The sequence below is a fragment of the Pelodiscus sinensis genome, chromosome 4 (assembly GCF_049634645.1).
Source record: "Pelodiscus sinensis isolate JC-2024 chromosome 4, ASM4963464v1, whole genome shotgun sequence".
Taxonomy (NCBI): domain Eukaryota; kingdom Metazoa; phylum Chordata; order Testudines; family Trionychidae; genus Pelodiscus; species Pelodiscus sinensis.
The window spans coordinates 63,448,550-63,470,845 of NC_134714.1; the positions used below are offsets into that span (position 1 = coordinate 63,448,550).

The 22,296-nt window shown below is 45.2% G+C and overlaps 2 protein-coding genes across 6 annotated transcripts in view; one reads left to right on the top strand and one right to left on the bottom strand.

The window, feature by feature from the left end:
• The window catches only part of RMDN3 (regulator of microtubule dynamics 3), an 84,242-nt gene extending 78,936 nt beyond the window's left edge, over positions 1-5,306 (bottom strand). The window contains exons 1-2 of one of the 4 annotated variants that reach the window (XM_075927105.1): positions 5,170-5,306; positions 2,927-3,057 (exon numbers count right to left, since the gene is read on the bottom strand). The gene's annotated coding sequence lies outside the window, so the exon portion shown is untranslated. Of the gene's footprint in view, positions 1-2,926; positions 3,381-5,169 lie in introns of those variants that run through there. The other 3 variants (XM_014576311.3, XM_075927106.1, XM_075927107.1) reach the window with 3 other exon arrangements.
• Positions 5,307-5,311: 5 nt separating this feature from the next.
• On the top strand, positions 5,312-22,096 carry GCHFR (GTP cyclohydrolase I feedback regulator). 2 transcript variants are annotated; one of them, XM_075927117.1, is made up of 3 exons: positions 5,312-5,490; positions 14,157-14,251; positions 21,221-22,096. In XM_075927117.1, the coding sequence occupies exons 1-3, from the start codon at positions 5,455-5,457 to the stop codon at positions 21,342-21,344; spliced, it is 255 nt and encodes an 84-aa protein (XP_075783232.1). In that variant the 5' UTR covers positions 5,312-5,454; the 3' UTR covers positions 21,345-22,096. The 2 variants fall into 2 exon arrangements, with proteins under 2 accessions (XP_075783232.1, XP_006128736.1); XM_006128674.4 differs by lacking the exon at positions 5,312-5,490 and adding an exon at positions 5,902-6,039.
• Positions 22,097-22,296: the final 200 nt, after the last annotated feature.

A 22,296-nucleotide genomic window follows, 5' to 3' on the forward strand; every position in this document is an offset into this window, starting at 1 on the left:
CCACGCGCTCCGAGGCTTGGCTCTGCTTTGCCCCCCCCCCTCATCCCCCTAGTCTGCAGACCAGGAGGAGGGGGGGGGGGCAAAGCAGAGCCAAGCCGCGGAGCACGCGGGCAGCGGACAGCCACGGCGCGTCTGGGCTGTCCCGCTGCCCCCGTGCTCCATGGCTTTGCTCCAGACACCTGTGGTACAGCAGCTGGGGTGCTGCCAGTTGGTCCCATAGCGCCGCTCTGGGCGCTACTGGACCAACCGGGCAGCACCCCAGCTGTTCTGCCCCAGGCTCCTGATTCAGCCACTGCTGGTCAGATTCAGCAGCGGCTGAATCAGGACGCCTGGGGCAGAGCAGCTGGGGTGCTGCTGGGTTGGTCCAGTAGCGCCCAGGAGCGGCGGCGCTACTGGACCAACCCAGCAGCACCCCAGCTGCTCTGCCCCAGGCATCCCCAAGTCAGCCGCTGCTGAAACTGACCAGTGGCTGACTACAGGAAGCCCCTGCCCCGGGCTTCCTGGAATCAGCCGCTGATCAGTTTCAGCAGCAGCTGACTTGGGGATGCCTGGGGTTCTTAAGTTGAATCTGTATGTAAGTCAGAACTGGCGTCCAGATTCAGCCGCTGTTGAAACTGATCAGTTTCAGCAGCGGCTGAATCTGGACGCCAGTTCCGACTTACATACAGATTCAACTTAAGAACAAACCTACAGTCCCTATCTTGTACGTAACCTGGGGACTGCCTGTACTGTAAATGGAAACCCTACCAGCAATCCTTTGAGGTGGGTAAATATTAGCTTCATGGTTTTAAACAGAAACACAGAGACGGGGTGACTTACCTCAAGCAATATGATGAGACACTAACAGAAGTAGAACCTAAGTGTCCTGGCTCTTAGCCTGCATTCTAATCATCTTCTTAAATCACATAAATAATAATAGTATTTTTTTAAACGTACACAATCACTCTTGGAAAATGGGATTAGCTCCAAAAGAGTTGTGGTTTCTTTTTAATATAGAATCACTTCCAGAAATAAAAGACTTTTAACTTTGTTCTGTAAATTTCCATTTAAATTGTCAGTGTTGGATTAGGCTGGACTTGACAAAGCTTAGAACAACCAGGCTGTGTCTAGACTGGCCACTTTTTCCGGCCGCTTGAATTTCTGCAAAAGCACTGACGATCTCATGTAAGATTGTCAGTGTTTTTGCGGAAATACTATGCTGCTCCTGTTCGGGCAAAAGTCTTTTTCCGAAAACTTTTGCGCAAAAGGGCCAGTGTAGACAGCAGAGATTTGTTTTCCGCAAAAAAGCCCCGATCGCCATTTTTGCAGAAAAGTGCGTCTAGATTGGCCACGGATGCTTTTCCGCAAAAAGTGCTTTTGCGGAAAAGCGTCCTGCCAATCTAGACGCGCTTTTCCGAAAATGCTTTTAATGGAAAACTTTTCCGTTAAAAGCATTTCCAGAAAATCATACCAGTCTAGACGTAGCCCCAGGGATTTAGCTCAGTAGAACATGCTGGTTTCAGTGTTCTGAATACAAAGCTGTGTTAAGTTCTATTCTTCTTTCACTGCTAGAGGGAAAAATAACATACCCCCTCTCTCTTGGAGTAGTGCACAGTTCATTCCTTAGGTTCTGATTTGATTTAATCCCCTTGCCATAGGACATGACAAAGTAACATCTCAGCCAATTGCAAAAGTACTTGCAGAAGCTACAGTGAAGCTACGCAAAACGGTTTCTCTCAAATCTCTTACAGCTTCCTATCACATTGCAGGGTAAAACAATAAATAAGCAAGCAACGAAAATTCATTTTAGAGCATTTTGATAAAGAATACTAAGAAAAATCTGTGCAGAACATTGGCTCTTTCCATCTCTTGGTTTTCAGTCAGTGAAGTTTTACCGGGAAGGATCTGAAAGGGTTGTTTTCTGTCTCAAGTAGCAAAAACCAAATGTTTTTGTGGACTGTTATTAAAAAGAGAGCCCTGCAAAGTCTGGAGGGACTATATACCTCCATGTTTCAGACTAAAAGCCAAGCCTGTCTACATTTGGGGGTCAATGAGAGTCCTAGACTCCCAGCTCAAGGAGACATACTGATACTAGCTCTCATGAGCTAGTGTGCTAAAAATCTAGCTGCAATAAGTCCTCACAGAGGTCCAGGCCACTTCCAGCTTTTGAGGCCTCCAGCAATAATAAAAAAAAAATATTGATCCATGAAAACAAAATAAGGCATAAAAAAAGAGACATAATTTGATATTTTTAATTTAACAAATGTTTTTCTAACCTTGTTCATATCTCTTCTTTGTTTAAATTTGCAGCTCTAAGCAGAGAGTGTGTGTCACATTTTGGTACAAGAGGGATGCGCATAAAAACAAGTTGCAAAACTTATCAAATGCCATATAATTAACAAGTGTCTACATCTGAGGCCCCCATTGAGCTTGAGGCCCATGCCAAATAGCCCTGTTGGCTCCCCTCTCCCTAGGCCTGGATGTAGCTGCCCACATACATACCCATACAAGACCCTAGCATATACTCTGCCACAACAGCATAAGCAGTGAGATACCCATCCTAGACTGTAGGTAAGAACTCCAGGCCACTAGCCCATCCCACTGCTCATGCTGCTGCAGCTACACTATAGTTTTAGCATGCTAGTAGAAATCGTACTCCCAGCTTGAAGTGTAGACCTACCCTTGACTGAAAGGACTAGAGAAATTTCCCCTGTGGGGAGGTTATTAATAATTGCCCACTTTGGGTCTCTTCTTTTTTCAGAAGCAGCTGAAACTAACAAATATTGGAGACAGACTCTGCTCTGCACTAACTGAATCACTGGTCTTACCTAGTATGGTAACTCCTGGAGCTGTGTGTCAAATTTGCCTTTTTATGACATTCTTATCAATGGCATAAAGGCTGAATGTAGTCGCACAGCACATGTTCATATTTAGGGATTTTACTTACTGAATTTTGATCTCTTCATCCAATCCCTCTTAAATCCAGATTTAAGATGCTGTCTTCTTCTAGAGCCAACATCAATGATCTTAGAGAAGTTATCCAGCAGTCAGTGATGTGGTGGAAAATGTATCTGCTTTCTGAGAGTAGAAAGTTGTACATAATTTGTGTGATGCTCCATCTGGTTAGATACTGTCTGGAGTAGTGAACTGAGCACAGGAGAGAAGGCTAGGGATTCCTGAGGTCTCCTTTTGTCTCTAACTGCATTATTACACAATCTTGGGCAGTCATATCAATCCTCTGTGGCTCAGTCTCTCCCTCAGTAAAGCAGAGATATTACTACTTACCTCCCTTTCCAGGGTGCAGTGAGGAATTATTACTGCTTATACAAGTCTCTGAACATATAAAATGCTACTGTAATAGTCAACCGCAGAGTGATAACAGAATACAGATTTTCTGTGGGTAACACCTTTGCTCATCATGTCTCTGGGAAACACTGCAACTCAGGAGCTATATTCAACTCACAGGCATAAGGGGATTACTTTGCAATACTCTGTACTAGTGGGACCATTCACTCTTCCAGGAGGGCAAAAGTTGGATTATAGTTATACTCATGGGCTATTTCTACACTGCAGGCTTCTTGCACAAGAACTGTTTTGCATAAGAGTTCTTGTGCAAAAGGTCTTGCGCAAGAGCACATCCACACTGCTTTGTGCTTTTGCGCAAGAGATATGCTATTGTGCAAGAGCATCCATGACAGTGTAGACGCTCTCTTGCGCAAAAAAGCTCAGATGGCCATTTAAGCAATAGGGTTTCTTGTGCAAGAAACCACTGTTGTCCATTCACACTGCCTTCTTGCACAAGAGCTCTTGCTCAAGAGAGCTTATTCCTCATGGGGAAAGGAATAACTCTTATGCAAGAAGCCCTTTTTTCTGATGCTTTATTGTAAATTTACTTGCGCAAGAACGCACATGCAGTGTAGATGCTCCGCAAGCTTTTGCGCAAGAACAATTGTTCTTGCGCAAAAAGCCTGCAGTGTAGACGTAGCCTTATTGTGTTTCCTGATAGCCTCACTTATACTCACTCCTTAGCCCAGGGCTACTGAACTGTGGAAGCCCCTGGGGCCACAATGATACTCACAGCACATGCTAAGGGCCGCAACTTAAGTGTGGTTGCATATTTATGCTTCTTTCACACTGACGGGCATGAATACAAAGATTAAGGCAAGACCACACAACACGCAGGCCCCATTTAAGTCAGTTCTGCTGATATTAATAAAATGCAATATTTACCCAATTTCCACCCATGACAGCACTTTTAATGAGCAATGGCAGTCCAGGAATTTAACTACTAAAATGCAAATCAACAGAAGACCATTATATTGACTTGTTGTTGTGGAGCATGTTCACAGTGGAAGCTATGTTCAAAGGATCCCATCCCTGGGCTACGTGTGGAGCCCCACGTAAACCCAAACCGCACCGTGGACCACAAACAAATGGACCACGGGATGTGTGTTGAGTAGCCCTGCCTTAGGCAGCAATACCTACTTCTAAAGTTGCATTGGATACAATACATTCCGTGCGAGCGCACGCGCGCACACACACACACACACACAACTTCTTTGCTATGGGGATCATGATTTTCTGACTTGCAGACAGGCAAGTATTATAGCTTCACTTTCTGCTTTTTTTTTGCTTTCATTTTTCAGAGTATCCCTGCAGGTAAGCTCTGCAGGGGCTGGCAGCAGGAGGCACTTTTTTGGAACAACTCCCAAGACTAGAGCTAGTCAGGTGTTTTTGAGTTCAGGTTTAATTCCTCCTTTCCAAGTAGTCTTCCTGCCTAATCTGGAGCAAAGAGAGGGAAGGGTCCTGTTACAGTCATGTGAATGCTGCTCATAGAGTTAGATGGGATGATATCCCCAGCCTGGGAAGGTAGATATCTGCACCAAGTGCAGATATCTGCAGCATAGTGGTGGTGGTGGTGTTTCTGGTTCCCTTCGGTGGATGCAAATAAAAAGGGGGGAGTTAAATTAAGCCCAAAGCAGGGCCCCGCCCTCCCCTAGCTCCCTTTGTATCCAGGGCACGAGAGCCCTCCTGGGTTTCAATGCTTTCCATGGACTGACTCCCAACTACTCCTCTGGCCTGGCCTCCCCCCAACCCTCTGCTCTTAGGTCTTGTCCGCAGAGACCGTCTGCGCCCTTTGGAGATCCCCTCCTGTAAGGTGCCCCAGCTTGGCAGCAGCACGCTACGCACCCGCCTCGTAGTGGCTCGCTCAGGTGCGCTACAGGAGCCGCCTGCTTCCTCCGTAGCCAGGCAGGGGATGAGCTCAGCAGCAGCGAGGGGGGCAAAGCGCCAGTTCCCGCGCTCAGGTGCGCGCGGCCCGCTCGGGCTCTCTGCTGCCCCGGGCGGGGGTGTGGCCGCGGCTGGCCAGGCTGTCACGTGCGGGGAGCTAAGCTGGGGCTGCGGGCAGAGCCAGGCGCAGAGCGGGAGCAGCCACCTTGGTGCCGGTGTCTCGCGGGGCAGGGGCCAGCCGGGATCATGCCCTACGTCCTCATCAGCACGCAGATCCGCATGGTGAGTGGGGGCGCGGGACCCTCTGCCCGCCCGCCTCTCCCGCAGGGGCCGTAGTTCCGCCTTCCTAGCGGGCATGCGAGCGCCTCTCGGGATCCGGCCCCAGCTCTTCCTTCCCCGCCCGCGCAGCGCAGCCCGCTGCAGTTCTCCCTGCCCGGGCGGGGGCTTGCTGCCACACACTGGCGTAGAGGCCCGGGAGCCACGTCCCTGCTTTGAATCATGGCTGCAGGGCGAGTTCTGGCTGCTCGCGGGTGTGTGGCCGGCAGGCTGCGCTGGGCGCCAGATGCACTCGGGCGGGACTCGCTCTGCCTCTCCTGAGCCTGCGCTTGTCCCCGGGAGCCGCTGCTTCTCATTAACGCGCGCGCCTGTTTCTGACACGCTGCCTGGCGGTGTGTTTCCAGGGCATGGCTTTGTTTATGCCTGGGGATGGCGGCGGGTATGACAGCCAGGCGTGGCGATTTGTTTGTGTTCGAATTTACAAGCAGCTGGATGACACTTGATTTCCCCTCTCCCTTTTCTTGAGAGGCGATGTACTGCTGCCCAGCTGTGCAGGTAACTTAATACTTTTGCTAACGGTTGATTCCTTCCCCACCCCCAACTTAATTCCAAGGTGCCATGGATGGGGTGGTTGTCTAGCTGTACAGAGATTTTAGCGCATTTTAAAAACAGCGGGATGGCACCTGAATTGCCTTTGTGGTACTGAAATACTGCTGTTCTGCTTTAGCGGTAACTAGAGTTTTTGCAAGCACCTGGATGGCAGCTGATTCTCTTTTCACACACACCCTCCATTCCAGGAGTGCAGCATACAGCACTATTGTCCAGCTGTGTAGGTACCTTAGTACAGGTGCAAACTGCTGGGTGACAGTTGACTTTCCACCCTCTCATAGAGTTGCTCACTTGTGCAGCTAATACAGTCATTCTCTCTTCTCCACTTTGCTGTATTTCCCCTTCCCAAGGTAGATCCTTGCATGTGTTATCTGGTTGTGTTTTGATATTTGTACTGGCTAGATAAGTTCTCTCCCCTTTCTCAGGATACATGGTTTACACTTATCTGTCTTGTACATAGCTGGATAACTGTCTCTGGGAGACTGGCTGGGAATTAGAGAGAAAGAACCCCAGCCTACTGTCCTCTTCCTCTCCTGCTTGTCTCATATAGGCATCATTTAGGGTATGTATATGCTAGACTGCTGTATCCTGAGTTAACTGTCAATCACCTACGAAAAGTCTAGTCCCGGCAATCCCTTAGGGCTCTGAAAAAATATAGTCCATAGTGCAGCAGTAATTTAAGGAAATTACGGAGGGAAAGGGAAACTAGATGTAAGGGCCCGAGTCTGTCTGAGAAGAAATTGTCCTGCTATCCAACAAACCAGCACATGTGGCTGCCTTCAACATCAATTTTCAGCATCCCTTGCAAATTGTCCTATATCTGTTCCTCTGCTCGATGGCCCTACCAAGGGAAATAGGAACTATGACTAGGTTATGCATATTGAATATGTAACAATATCATTGAAACCATGTTTAAACATGGTTACAGCACAGTGACTGGAAAGGGGTGTTTATCTGACGGTTGCGTTCTGAGCATTCCAACTAGTCTATAGCTTACCTGTTCAATGTAGTCATGTACAGGACAAAAGCATTGGTTCACACAGTGCAGGAAACACCCTGGTTGCTAACAGAGCTTCAGGTGGTGTTTGGATAAAGCCTAAACAACAGACAAAAGTTGTTTTTTCTTTGTTTTTTAAAGGGGAAGATTGTAAATGTTGACTGAAGTTCGGAATAAGAGCACATGGGTTTTTGCAATAGGATCTTTTGACGGTGAAACAAACAAATTAGCCCATAGTCAGTAGTTCAGTATAAAATACAAACAGCATTGCAAGAACTGTTCCTGTTGCACACACTTTTGAAACTGTGTTTATATTGCATACAGTGAGAAAACATGATGGCATGTAATAGGGATGTGAATGGTTAACCGGTAAGCATCATCCTTGCTGGGTGATGCTTACCCATTACGGTTAACTGGTGGTCTGGAGCAAGCCTCCATCTGCTGTGAGCAGGGGTTGCTTCAGCCCTGTGGGGGCCCACTGTTGACATGAGGCTCTCTAACCTGGCCAGAGCAGCCCCTGTCTGCAGTGGGTGGGGGGCCACTCTAGCCTGTCTGCCTCAGTTTAGTTGGTTAACTGGTTAAACAGAGTGTTTAACCAGTTAACTGATTAATCAAGATGTTGCATCCCTAGCATATAATGCAGGGGTGGGGAATCTAAGACCTGGGGGCCAGATGCAGCTGCTGGCTTGCCTAGATCCAGCCCCGGAGGCTCGGGGCTCCCCCCAGTATTGGGGAGTAGGGATGTAAAAAAGCAGTCGATTAGTCCACTACTCGCATTCCCCCTGCCTCCTCTATATCAGAGGCAGCAAGGCTGTGGGGGGAAAAAGGAGTCAGTGCTGGGGGGGAGCCAGCTCAAAAACCAGTTCCCCCAAGCGCTGTCTCCATGGTACCACTCCCACCCCTCCCCATGTTGCCGCCACCGCCTCTATTCTGTGTGCCCAGCTATTACTACATTTAAACTGCAGTCGCAGAGGGAGTAGCTCCTTCTGAGCGCCTTCCCTTATCGACAGATTGTATCATAATTACCCAATTACCCACCTCTTAACATCCTTAATGGGAAGCCCATGCTGGTGAGGGGTTTTTTTTTTTTGTTTTGTTTTGTTTTGTTTCTCACTTATGTGCATCCCTGGACTGATTTTTCTGTAGTAGCCTCTGACTCGAAAAAGGTTCCCCACCCCTGATATAATGGAAAAAAGGCTTTCCTGTTTACTGTAATGGGGTAGATGCTTTAACCCTTCATAGGTTAAAAAGCCACATGCCGTCTCATCTTGTTTATAATTGGATATAATACTTGCTATTTCCAGGCTTTTAGTTTTATTAGTACAGATTTTCATATCTCTGTGTCTGCATGGCCAGGTTACCTTAGTTACCACAGATAAGCTTTGGATGGGAAGAAACTGAGTGTGTATATGTCACATAGTCCCCATGTTCGGTTCCACATTTCATAAATCTTCAGAGCTAGTTACAAATACGGCCCCAGTCCTACATTTGGATTGCTGAGGTCAACTCCTGTCCTCTCTTAGAAATCTACTGGAATCGATGGGCCTCTGCATGGTACAGAGGTCCACACTGGTAGATCCACTTTCAGGATTGGGTCCTCTGATATGTCCCTGGAGATTTTGAGATCTCAGCTCTAGCAAATGTCATAGAGCTTAAAATTGTCATTGGACTACAAGTGAAACACCAACTGAAATTAGAAATGGACTAATGTAAGGTTTTTTGTTTGTTTGTTTGTTTGTTTGTTTTTTTTTAAACTCCCTGGTTTCATCGGATCCACATTGGTAATGGCCAGAAGAAGTGGTGCATAGCTGCCTTTCTGATGCCAGATTTTTGGTTTTTGTGCAATAGCTTTTTGGAAGCTGCTCTGTGGTTTGGAATGTTGGAAAGTAGGTCCAACTGAGATTGCTGGCCAGAATGTAGGAGAGGGACTCAAAATAATGGATACTTTAAACATGTAGTATATCCCGTGGTTGCAAGATTAAAGGAATGCGTGCCATGGATAGCATAACCCTGTGTCACACGACTCTAAAATATGTGTTTGATTAGTTTTGTAAAGATTAGAGAACAGAACAGTTAGTAAATTGCTTTAAGTACTATCTAGTGCTAGAGGTGTGCTCTTATTATAGAGACTATTGTTTTAAGGAACATGCATTGTCTGAGTTGCTGTGTTAATGGATGAGCCCCTTGGGGCAGAGGACTGACCTATTAATAACCCTCCCCATCAGAGGTTACATTAGTTTAGCTTATTGTGCTGTGCTCCGTTCCCATAGATGTATCAAAGTCATGCTGCCATGATGCAGGGCTTAGCTGTCTCTACCGTCTGGTAATTTCACTGCTAATGCAGTAATAGATCAATGTGCACTGCTTTTGTTGTTAGTTTGTTAGCTTCTGTAACACAGGCTCACATAACTGTGCCCTTGCCCACCCGTCACCCTAAGCCTATGTTCCAGGAACAGTTCACATGTGATGTATCCCTAAAGTTAGTTTATGGAAAACAATGCAAGGTCTCTAGGCTATGTTCCTTTCCTGTTCACAGGCCTTGCTATTTCCTCAGCGTAACCCTCTCTTTTCTGTCACTAAGGCCACATCTAAGCTTAAAACTTGCCAGTGTAATCATAGAGATGTGTGGGGTTTTTTTAACAATACTTTTAAATCCTAGGCTAGCCATTGTTATACTGGCAAACAAATGCTTTGACACTATAGCTTGTTCCATTCAGACCCACAGGCCAGGCATAAGTGATAGCAGCCAAAACACTCCTGTGCCAGTTACACTAGGAGGGTGGGCTGGTATAGCTGTATCAATACATCTTTTCTAGTGTAAACTAGATACAGGAAACAGCTCCTCCCCTTACTAAAGTCAAGAGGAAAATGGAAATTGCCATGGCTTTAGTAGGAGCAAGGTCAGACCCTGAGTCTGTACTTCTAGACCAGTGGTCACCAGCCAGTAGAGTGGGATCTACTGGTAGATCCTGGAGCTTCTGACAGTTGATCCTGAGTGATTTGGCTGGGAGGCTGTCAAGTTGCCACACTTTAGCTGCCCCTCTCCCCACTGCATTTTTTGCTGCTGCCCTCTGTCTTGGAGTTCCCTGGGAGCCTCCTGCTTGCTGTGTGGGTAGAGGGGCACTGATGTCAGGGTGTCCCTCTCCTGTCTTCTCTACTCCATCTCCACGGGAGTTGGGGGCGGGTTGAGGGAGGTGTATTGGAACAATTTGTATAGTGAGTGAGCTGAGAGGCATTAAACCAGGCTCCAACCCCTTGGCCAAGGCTCAGCCCAGAATCCTTCCCACATTCTGAACCCGTTGGCCCAAGAACAGAGCCTGCACCTCAGTCACCTTCCCCAGCCTGGTGAAAGTGTGAGAAGGAGAAGGGATGGAATGTGGAGTAAGCAGGGTGGAGCCACAGATAAGAGGCTGGGCAGGAGGCGGGGCAAAGGTATTTGGGTTTGAGTTAGACCCTGGATTGTACGTACATTCAAAAAGTGATATTGTGCTTGAAAAGTTTGGAGATCACTGGTCTAGGCAGTTTGAAGTTGTTTCATCCCCTCTGGACATATCCCTGGTTCTTCTGAAATTCCATTGATCTTCTGGGCACCACCATTCATCTCTCTTGTAAAAACAAAAAACTTATTTTCTTGCTCTTTCAAACTTGCTGGCTCCAGAGAAGACAACTGCCCGCTTTCCCATTCAGAGGGCCAGAATTGTAATTGACCCATAATGAGGAAGAGCAAAGATTTCCCCATTTGCTTGGTGCAATAAAATCCTTTGACTCAATGCGAATTTTACCCTCTTGATCTTCTTAACTAAATCAAAGTAGTTAAATGTGTTTTTAACTATTGCATTTGGTGCCTGTGGTCTGGAGGTAGTTGTATTGGGTTCTAGAATGAGTGGGAGACCCCCCCCTTTCAGGAACAGCACCTATCTTACGGGCCCAGTTGTAGCAGTTGATAATGCTCTGTAAAATGGGGCGAGGAGCTGAGATTACTGGATTCTCATTCTGTGGTTGCACACAAATCACACGTTTCTTCCATTTCTGTAAACATAGGGCCGTGGTGTATAAAAATAGATTTTTTTGTTGGAAAAATAAAAAAATTAGATTTTTTTAAAACTTAAATTGGTTTTTTGACTTTATTTAAATGTTTATTTTTTTAATAAATTATTATTTAAAATGAAATCTGACTTTAATATAAAATACATTACATCTAAACTTATGATAGCAATATTTACATAAAAGATAAATGTGCTGAATCCATGAACTTGTATCAGTAACCTTGAGCTAAAGATCATTTTTCTATATAAAGAACTGGGAAAAACATCCAGCTTTTGAGATCAAGCATCATAAGTATGGCACAATAGTTCACTCATGGTATTAGGGGCTTGTTTTTCATAATAGAAATAAATGTCATATGCTGTTTTGTGTGTTTAATTAAATTCCAGTTACCACACTAATGTAGTGTGGTGCAAATCATAAGCAAAAAGTTAATTATCTAGTAAATACACAATATATCATTCATCATTTTCAACATACTAAAAATGTACCTAAATAGAATATGAAAATATCAAGCTCTATAATTGCTTATATAAATGCCTGTAGTTATAGTTTACACTCCAGGGTAGCAAAAAGATGTAAGGAATCCAGTGTAATGGCTTTATATGAAAGCTAATAAATCTATTACTGTACTCTCTACAGTGCCACTGGACTCCTTGTTTTCAATAAATCAGCATGTGAGATTTGGAGATTTTTTAAGAGCAGGTTAGGCAAACACCTGTCAGGGGTGGGCTAGATAATACTTGTCCTGCGTTAAGTGCAGGGGACTGGACTAGATGACCTCTTGAGGTCCCTTCCAGTCCAACTGTTGTGTGTGTGGTTATACCAATCAACGAGAATGCACTTTTCTTTAGAAAATAACTGGGATACAAATGGAATTTTAATAAAATCAGTTATGAAAATCAAGGCTTTCCACTTCACTACTTAAATTCCTGATTTAAATTGCTTTGACTAGAATCTGTCTGCCCTGAGTAGGGTGATAATTGCCTACCTCACAAATGTGAAGATTAAAAAAATAATGTCTGTCAAGCATTCTGAACTCTGTGTATGGAAGTGCTATGGACAGGCAGAGTATTCCGTGTTTGAGAGGCCTTGTTCTTACGTCCTTCTCCCCCCTTACCTGTACTGTTGTTGTGTGTGGTCTTTAGCTCTGGTTAGCCCTGAAATTACTGTTGTGTGGGAGGACTCTGATACAAGAGTGTTGTTCCCAGACATAGTTGATACACAGTTCATCCTTACCCTGTAGATGGGAGCTAATAGTTTTAACCAGCCATGCAAAAGCCCAGAGCAATAGTATAATTCAGAACAAGGTAAAGCATGCTTTGATCTCATCCGTGTTGTAAAACAGGCCTATTTGTATCCACGGCTACCATGTTTTAACTTTAACCCCCAGCCTTATACATTATAGTATAATTAGAACCTTAGTTTTGGAAGTTCTCTGGGAATGTTATGTAAAGTGGCACATTTTGTAGCACTGTGCAGATGCTCTTTAATATAAGCAGATGGGATGTACACTGCACAATATAAACACTCAGATGACTTGCACCTCTGTCTTTCCATCTCATTGTTTTTTCTTCACTTTAAAGGACACGTGCCAATCCCTTTACATTTCATTAGTGTTTCTTTGTGCCTGATTATTCCTAGGCCTGGTCACCAGCATCTTACTCTCATTTCATGAAACCACACTTGTCTGCTAGAGAATTCCTCTCTAGATTAAAGCATCTTTTGGAGCTTCATCAACACCTTTCCTTGTTTAGCCAGCAGAGGGCTCTGCTACTGAAATATGCCTAAGGCTCACCCTCCCTTTGTGAGAGGAGGAGGCTTCTGTGTCCTGTAGGAAGTGCTTAAGTGGACAAACAAAATCAGTAGCCAAACACTATAATTGTGCTAAATACTTGTGAAAGCCATATGTATTTCTACAGCTAGTAGCCTGAGGGAATGTCAACACTGCAGTCAATCTCTCCTCTTCCCCCCACACTGATCCTTGCCTTCCAGAACTCTTGCTAAGGGGCTATTTAATTTAGCGATATAATAGTGTAGTCTGTGAATGCTATAGACTAAATGCATTCTACACACCCCTGCCAGTAAATTTTTTAGCAGGCTGGCCAGCAGCCCAGTTCAGTCCCCACTGGTGCCGGATCTGAGACCTACCCCAGCTGCAACTCTGCATTTAAAGTGTATTAGGAGCCAGGCAGGCAGGCATCTTGGCTCAGCTCTGGCTTGTGCTGGGTCCAGGAGCTCAGACCCCTTTCCTGGACAGGAGCTACTGCCACCCCACACTGCTGCCTCTGTATCATAGGCAGGAGCATGGGGCGACAAGCAACCTGTCTGCGAAGGGAGCTAGGAAGGAGTTGGTCTGCACAGGAAACTGTGTTTTAAACTGTTACCCCTGGCAGGCCAGCTCCCACCTCCCTGGAAGTGGGACTGGGAAGCACACTAGCTGCCTGTGTCCAGGGATTATCAAATAGTCATGTAACCGCTAAAATTTGATGCAGTTGCATGACTATTCAGTTACATGCTAGCTCTAGTATTGACCTCATTCATCAGTTATGTCTCTGTGCCACTCAGGGATGTGATGTTACTGTGTCACTGTAGTGGTGGGAGATAACTTTAAGTGTAGACGCATGTCAACCCAGCTGCAAGATGGTTTGCATTTACTGAACTTTGTAGTGTAGACCAGGCTTTAGAGAACAAAGAGGTTTCTAGTAAACATGATCTCTCCTGCCCACTTACAACAGTTTCATCTCTCTGTCACCTTCCGAGGAGTTCGCCTTCCTAGATGTGCTGTTTGTGTTCCTGGTAGCACATAAATTGGCAAACAAATGCAAGAGATAAGCTTCCCCTCAGTCTCACATTTTGGACTTTTTTTGGTGAATGTGTGTGAGGGGGGCAGACCTTACCTCACATTGCATGGATTTGTTTTTTGGGCTTTTTGTCTCTATTCTGTTTAACCTGTCTGTTGAAGAAATGCAGGGAGTATGGTATTTTTCTCATCTGCTGAATTGTAAATTTTCTTCTGCAGGAAGTTGGACCCACGATGGTTGGAGATGAACATTCTGATCGACATCTGATGGACTACCTGGGTGCCATTAAGAGGAACATGCTGGGGAACCATTTGTAAGTATTTCTTGTACTGTTTCTCTATCTGCTTCCCCTTCTCACTATGTCCAATCCTTTGTCAGATAGCTCCCCCTCTTTCTAGCATGTGCAATTGTCTCTTCTCATTAAAGAGATCAGTGGGATGAGGTCATATCTTTTCTTGGTAAGATAGACAGACTTTTGAGCTTACACAGAGCTGTTGTTAATTTCTGGGCAAAGTACTCTGAGTGTCACAGCTAAACACAAGATGGCACAGATTATTTAGCATTGCAGTTAATACATATTTCAAAGGAGGTGAAGTGTTCCATTAATGCCTCTCCAGTTTCTCATTAAGACAGATGTAGTACTGAACTGTAAGGAAACCAATGTTTCTCTCTGTGAGGCTGCTACCCTGAAGTCTATCACTCAACAAATGTTGCGGTGAATCCAGAGAACGTCCCTTTGTGCCATTTCTTTTCTCAAGAGAACAGGGTCATCAGCATGACTTCCAGTTGATAGACTTGATCTATAATGGGCATGCTTTGCAGAGCTTTCCAGTTAATTTGACCTTCTCTTTACAGGTAGAGAAACTGAGGCACATAGAGGTTATGGGGCAGGTATTTTTACTGTTTGTAGGCACCTGAACTGGGATTTTGGATCAGAGTTTTAAATATGTTTTAGGCACCTACATGACTTATCCAAGAGCAACTAGCAAGTTAGCAACAGAGCTAGGATTAGAAGTTGGGACTCTTCTAAGGCATTAGCCCAGGGATAGGCAAGATACCTCTTGTGGGCTGAATCCGGCCTGCTAAGCCACCGCATCCGGGCCACGGATGCCCCTCTCAGGATCCTCAGGCACACACCAGCCACTGTTTTAAATGCAGGGCTGCTCCGTGTGACTTTACTCTTGAGGGAAGGGGAGGCTTCTGGTGATCTCCCGGTCCCCAGCCCAATCCTCAGCTCCTATTGGTTGAAAACAACCAGCCAATAGGAACTGACCCCAGCCAATCTCTCAGCTCCTATTGGTCAGAAACAACCAGCCAATAGGAGCGAGAGATTGGCCTGGGGGATGAAGGCAGCACAAGCTTCTCCCTGCTCCCAGGGTGGGGAGCCATGTGAAGGGAGCATTTCTACATGCATTTCCTCCCCACAACCACCTGTCAGTACATTTTTTAGTGGGCCGGCCAGCAGCCCAGCTCAGTCCCGGCTTGCACCCCCTCTGTGGCTTTGCATTTAAAGTGTATTAGGAGCCAGGCAGCCCAGCTCAATTGCGGCTCCTGGATCCAGGAGCTCAGACCCCTCCCCCCTGGACAGGGCTGCCCGGGGACTATAGAATAGTCGACTAACCGATAAGAATTAACGAGGTTAATCGACTATTCAATTAACCCATATTTAACATCTCTAGTCTACACATACAGCTGACCTGTGCCAGCTGACTCAGGCTGCTGGGCTACATAACTATAGGTATTAGGCTTGGGCTGGAGCCCAGGCTCTCGGACCCCACAATGAGGGCCGGTCTCAGAGCTTGGTTCTAGCCTGAGCCTGAACATCTTCACTGCAGTTTTACAGCTCTGCAGCCTGAGCCCTGCAAGCCTGAGTCAGATGACACAGGTCAGCCGTAGGTATTGTATTGCAGCATAGACATACCCCTCATGTCTCTATCCCCAGGATGGAAGTGGTGGAAATTGAGGTACAGAGGAGCAAAGTGACGTGCCCAGGATGATGCAGTAGCATGTCACTGTCTTAAAGTAAGACTTGCTCACACTGCCAGGAAGCATTTCTTGATGCTAAGCTTACATCTTTCCTTTTTCTGTCGTGATGTTTCCATTTTACTACCCTAAAGTCCTTGCTGTTTGCAGTCTCCAAATTTCTGTTGGCTCTTCTCATGGTGCACACCTTCCTTCTCCTGCTCCACCAAAATACCCATAGTTTGCTTTGTTGCCTTTCCTCATAATGCAGTCCCTTAGTCAGCCCCCTAATCATTCTGTTGCCATTATCTGAGCGAGTTATTAATATTTCTGATACTGAAGTGCTCAGAACTACACACAATAATCCAGATGTAGTTGCACCAGAACTGCATAGAGAATAACTCACTTCCTGGTTCCCTGATTTGGTTCCTGGCCTCTTCTGCTGCTAGAATCCACTGCAAGCTGACACCCAGTTTAGCCACTCTCTGCCTTGCTGTTGCCCTGATGTCCCTTTTGAATGCCTGAACCACTGCCCACTGAAATCAAGAGGAGCCTTTCCATTGACTTCTGTGGGCACTGGATCAGACCCTGAGTGAATTTCCAATTCCTTCCACCCCCAGGCATATTAGTTTGTATTTTTCCAAGTGGAGTTTTTAATGCCACTTTCTGCCTGTAATGCTACTTTCTAGTTTCTCTAGGCTCCTGCATATTATTTTGCTGTTTCTGTGTTGATTCTGACACCACCTTCTACTTGCAAGTGACACTGACATGTTATTTGCATCCAAAATCCAGTCCTACTTGATCTGCTTATTTCTCTTTGGAAAATATTAAAACAGAGGAGAAGCTATTAGAGCTATTAGAGGGTAAGTTTAGAAGACAGGATACACAAAGAACAAGTTAAAAATCACTTAGGAAAGTTAGATGTCAGCAAGTCACCAGGTCCTGATGAAATGCATCCCAGGATACTCAAGGAGCTGATAGAGGAGGTATCTGAGCCTTTAGCTAAAAAATCATGGAAGACGGGAGATTCCAGAAGACTGGAAAAGGGCAAATATTGTGCCCATCTATAAAAAGGGGAATAAGAACAACCCAGGAAACTACAGACCGGTCAGTTTAATGTCTGTCCCAGGGAAGATAATGGAGCAGGTAATTAAGGAAATCATATGCAAACACTTGGAAGGTAATAAAGTGATAGGGAATAGCCAGCATGGGTTTGTGAAGAACAAGTCATGCCAAACTAATCTGATAGCTTTCTTTGATAGGATAACGAGCCTTGTGGATAAGGGAGAAGCGGTGGATGTCATATACCTAGACTTTAGTAAGGCATTTGATACGGTCTTGCATAATATTCTTATTGATAAACTAGGCAAATATAACTTAGATAGGGCCACGATAAGGTGGGTGCATAATTGGCTGGATAACCGTAGTCAGAGAGTTGTTGTTAACGGTGCTAAATCCTGCTGGAAAGGGATAACAAGTGGAGTTCTGCAAGGGTCTGTTTTGGGACCTGTGTTGTTCAATATCTACATCAATGATGTAGATATTGGGATAGAGAGTACGCTTATTAAGTTTGCAGATGATACCAAACTGGGTGGGGTTGCAACTTCTTTGGGGGATAGGGACATAATTCAAAATGACCTTAGCAAGTTAGAGAAATGGTCAGAGGTAAATAGGATGAGGTTTAATAAAGAGAAATGCAAAGTGCTCCACTTAGGAAGGAACAATCAGTTCCATACATACAAGATGGGAAGCGACTGTCTAGGAAGGAGCATGGCGGAAAGGGATCTTGGGGTCATAGTGGACCACAAGTTGAATATGAGTCAACAGTGTGATGCTGTTGCATAAAAACCAAATATGATTCTAGGTTGTATCAACAGGTGTGTTGTAAGCAAAACTCATGAAGTCATTCTGCCGCTCTACTCTGTACTAGTTAGGCCTCAGCTGGAGTACTGTGTCCAGTTCTGGGTGCCACATTTCAAGAAAGATGTGGAGAAATTGGAAAGGGTACAGAGAAGAGCGACAAGAATGATTAAAGGTTTAGAGAACATGACCTATGAAGCCAGGCTTCATGAACTGGGCTTGTTTAGTTTGGAAAAAAGAAGGTCAAGGGGGGACATGATAGCGGTTTTCAAATATCTAGAAGGGTGTCACAAGGAGGAAGGAGAAAATTTGTTCCTCTTGGTTTCTGAGGACAGGACAAGGAGTAATGGGCTTAAAGTACCGCAAGGGAGGTTTAGATTGGACATTAGGAAAAAATTCCTGTCAGGGTGGTCAAATATTGGAATAAATTGCCAAGGGAGGTGGTGGAATCTCCCTCTGTGGAGATATTTAAGAACAGATTAGATAGACATCTGTCAGGGATGGTGTAGACGGAGGTTGGTCCTGCCTTGAGGGCGGGGGGCTGGACTCCATGACCTCTCGAGGTCCCTTCCAGTCCTATGATTCTATCTTTCTGCTGACTACAGTCCATCTCCATCTTTGAATGGAGAAGGAGGAAATAAATAGCATCAATCACACAGAAGGAGCCCTACCCACTTCCTCTTATGTTGTAAAGCTTTAGTGATCTGAGCTTGGCAAAACCCCTTGCTCACTCATCACCCTGGCAAATGGAGGCCTAAATTATCTACCTCTCTAGTGCTTAAATTCTCAGTTGGGGAAGAAAAAGTCCTAGTCCTTATGGTTGAAGAGAGCCTTCCAAATATTAGACAGCGCTGCATTAGTTTCCTGCATCCAGTTCTAGTGCCTCTTCTGCCCCCTAGCCTAGCTTTGGCACTAGAATGGAATTTACAAGTATGATCAGTTTCATGCTGCTATTCAGAGCCACTGGGTAGCAATGAAATTGCCAAGAAATTCTTTGTTTCATGCTGCTGCTGTTCACAGAGCTATGAATGGGGGCAGGCAGTGGAGTAATGCCTGGGGAAAGAGGACCCCAGCAAAAAGCCCTATGGAAAAGCCTCCCTACCTCACCGCTGCAATCACCGCTAGATTTTGTTTGTTTTTAAAGAAGGAATAACACCAGAAAAATCCCAGGGCTCTCAATAGCTGGGGAGGAGCTTCCAATTTGTAAGACACTTCCTAATCAGAAGCAGCTTTAAAAGCAAATCATGACTGAGGTAAGGCATTTGATAGCAATCCCAGAATCTAGTCCTGTCCAGTAGTAAGGGGGTTGGGCTTTCCAATAAGGAGCTGAACCCAGGACTCCTCCTGCCCCTCATATTTTGTATCTGCCTCAGACTACTATGCAGTGCAAGCTAATGATCACACTGTTCATTTGCTATGATGGCATGTGTACAGGCTAGTTCTTGGTGGCCACAGCGGAGAGCAGCAGCTCTGTGCTGCCTCCTCCCACTGCGGGGTTTGAAGCAAATAACCCCCTTGGAATGCAGCAGCTCCATCTCATTAGCCCAGCAGAACCGGTTCAGAGAGGCAGGAAGAGCAAAGCTTAACTCCAAGCAAAATGAAGCACTTCAGGATTTCCTGTCTACCTCCTTGTAAACAAAGCTTCACAATGGGTGGATTTCACTGTGTTCTGAGCGTCCCTAATGCAGTTGTATAACCAGTATTTTATTATAAGCCTGAAACTCAACCACAAATTGCTGCATGTAGATCTGAGTTTGCTGTGAGCCTGAAATAAAAGCTCAAAGGGAGACAAACTGTGCCTGAATTCTTGTTAATTCAGGTACCTATTTATAACACTGACATTAAGTATTTCACAGCCTGTAAGAAAGAGGGATGAATACCTTGTGCAAAGCTGCGCCATATACTGTGAGAGGCATTTCATTTTAGAACCTCCCCATCCCCCCATCTGATCTGTGCAGTGGAGCTGAGATCTGAGCCTCAGTAAGGAAAGCGCCAATACTGCACAGCCAGCAGGGTGTCTAAAAGCCCTTCCCAGCATCTGGGGGCGGGTCTGGTCATCTTTGGTGGTAGGTGTAGGGCCAGACAGCTTTTTCTTATCCTGCAGGCTCAAGCAGACGCTACTGCATCAGTTACAGGTGGGTCACATGACCAGGCTTTTCTTGTAATGATGGATAGCAACTTTTATTTTTAAATAAGAAAACTAAAGCTTAGAAAATGCCTTCACTGGAAAGCTGGGAGGCTGAGTCCAAAGTATGTGTTTATTGTGCCTATTGCTTAATCTATCCCTGTCCCAGGGTATATCCAAATCCCAAACCGAAGAAGCCCAATCAAGCACGTGTGATCATATTTTGAACATCTGCATAGGTCACTCTAAGTTGTTTCTTATTGTTGTCCCAAACAGGCTGAGTCTGGGAGAGCACTGCAACTTTTTGTTTCCAGCTTGAGCCCTTGAATTATTTAGTTTAGGATCTCCCAATTTGGCACATTTATGTTGGCAGTGCTTGTTACTAAAGGCTGGGTGGCTAATATGAATTATTCAGAATGGACCCCTGGCTAATGCCACTTGGTAAGCTTGAGATTTAAGCTCTGATGATGTCGGGGAACATTACATTTTTCTGTGCTAGCTTTTAAGCTGGAGAGGAGGCATTTGTAAATTTTGACAGTCAGTCCACAATGGTTCAGCCAGATTACAAACACTGATGGCCAAATCCCTGAGTTAAATACAATGTGTCTTTTGTCTGCCCAACTAAGGGTCTTGTGTTTAAAGCACACAACAAAAAAATCCAACCTGGGTTCTGAGCCTGGCTCACCATCAATTTGTTCAAGCATGGGTAAGTACGAAGTTTTCCTGCCTCAGTTCCTTCAGCTGCATAATGGAACTAGTATTTACTTACCTCAACATGAGCCTAAATTGACACTTAAAAAGCATGTTGAAAGCTTCTTATGGGAAGTATTAAGTTCAAAGGCAGATAGAGTCTTTATACAATACCTATAATTATAGCTAAGTATGGTGTCAGAAGATATAAAATAGATGTCTTCAGCAAGCTCTGACATTTCCACATCATATTTTAAAAATACTCTCCACCATATTTTTAAGTAATATTTAATAACCTCAACTTTTTTTTACAACCAAGTTTTCTGGGGGGATTTACATCTAGAAGTCGGGAAATCCTCTCGGTTGGCACATGCTCAATGCAGACAACCCTCAGAGAATTTAGCTGCCAAACTCTAGTATTCCTACTGAGTCAGCATAAACTCATATTTATCATAGGCTCATAGCTCGGCCAAAATTGTGACTCTTTGTAACAGGAAAAAGCTCATCCCTGACAGATTTCAGCAGTGTCTTGTACAGATTAATTTGACATTGCCAGAGACCCAGGGCTCTTTGGAAGGAAAGCTGTGCCTTTTCCATCCTGTACAACTTTTCCATCTTGTTTCCTTTCCTCTTGTTTGGCTGTAGCTGGGAGTACTACGTGAACGACGCACCCCGTATTGTGTTGGACAAGCTGGAGAAATATGGCTACCGCGTGGTCAGCATGACAGGGGTGGGCCAGACTCTGGTTTGGTGTCTCCACAAGGAGTAACATGGAAGACTGCAGAGTTCCACCTGGACAAACCATTGCTGTGGATCATCTAGCACAGGACTGGCACTGAGCTTCCTCACTGCTTAATTCCTTTTTGTCCCAGTTTCCAGGTACCCTCAAGGGAAATGCTGCATAGTCAAAACTTCACATAATGGAAAACAGCCTAAAGGGAGGCAGACATGCCCACTTAATTGTAAGGCTAACTCATGTATGAATCCTTTGGAGAGTCAAAGCCTTCTCCTAAGTATTTGTCTGAATGGCATTTTAAGTGTTAACCGTGTCCATTCAGTAAGTATTTGAGTCAGGTCAAGCACTAGCCTTGTCTTGCCCCTGCTTGGGACTGCCCTGGAGAAGTTCCTCTCACAGATAAGGCCCCCATTTAAATGCAGCTCCGGAATAGGTGTGTCAGACTATTTGTTGCACTCTCCTTGGAACAGTAAGATCAGGCTGCCAGACCCAGTCCCTGCTATTTGAACAAGCTCACTTTAGCCTTGAGAACAGTTTGAATGTGGACTCTCAGGTGGGATTATGGCTAGCAGAGGCAGACATTGTCCCAGTCAGCCCTGTGACTGCCATTCCAGTATAACGCCTGCTCTGAGCTATCTTTAAAGAAGTAGATTGCAGGAGAAAACACCTGTGAATTTCAGGTATTGGCTGTGTAATTTCACCAACTGCAATGTAATTCTTGGATTGATTTGTACTGATCAATTCCTATGGTACCTGCTAAAGTAATAAAGCATTCATAAAAGAGAGACCGTGTGATTTCTTTCCATGGGCTACTTTCAGCAGTCTACGTCTGTGACTGGAGAAGCTATATGAAAAACCTCTGGTCCTGTATAAAATTCAAGACATAATCCTGATACAGCTCTTACATCTGGGGGAGCTGCATTTTGTTAGCACCGCTCAGAAAAAGCTTCTTCATTACAGGCCAGCTACTGTTTTAGGGTCTGGA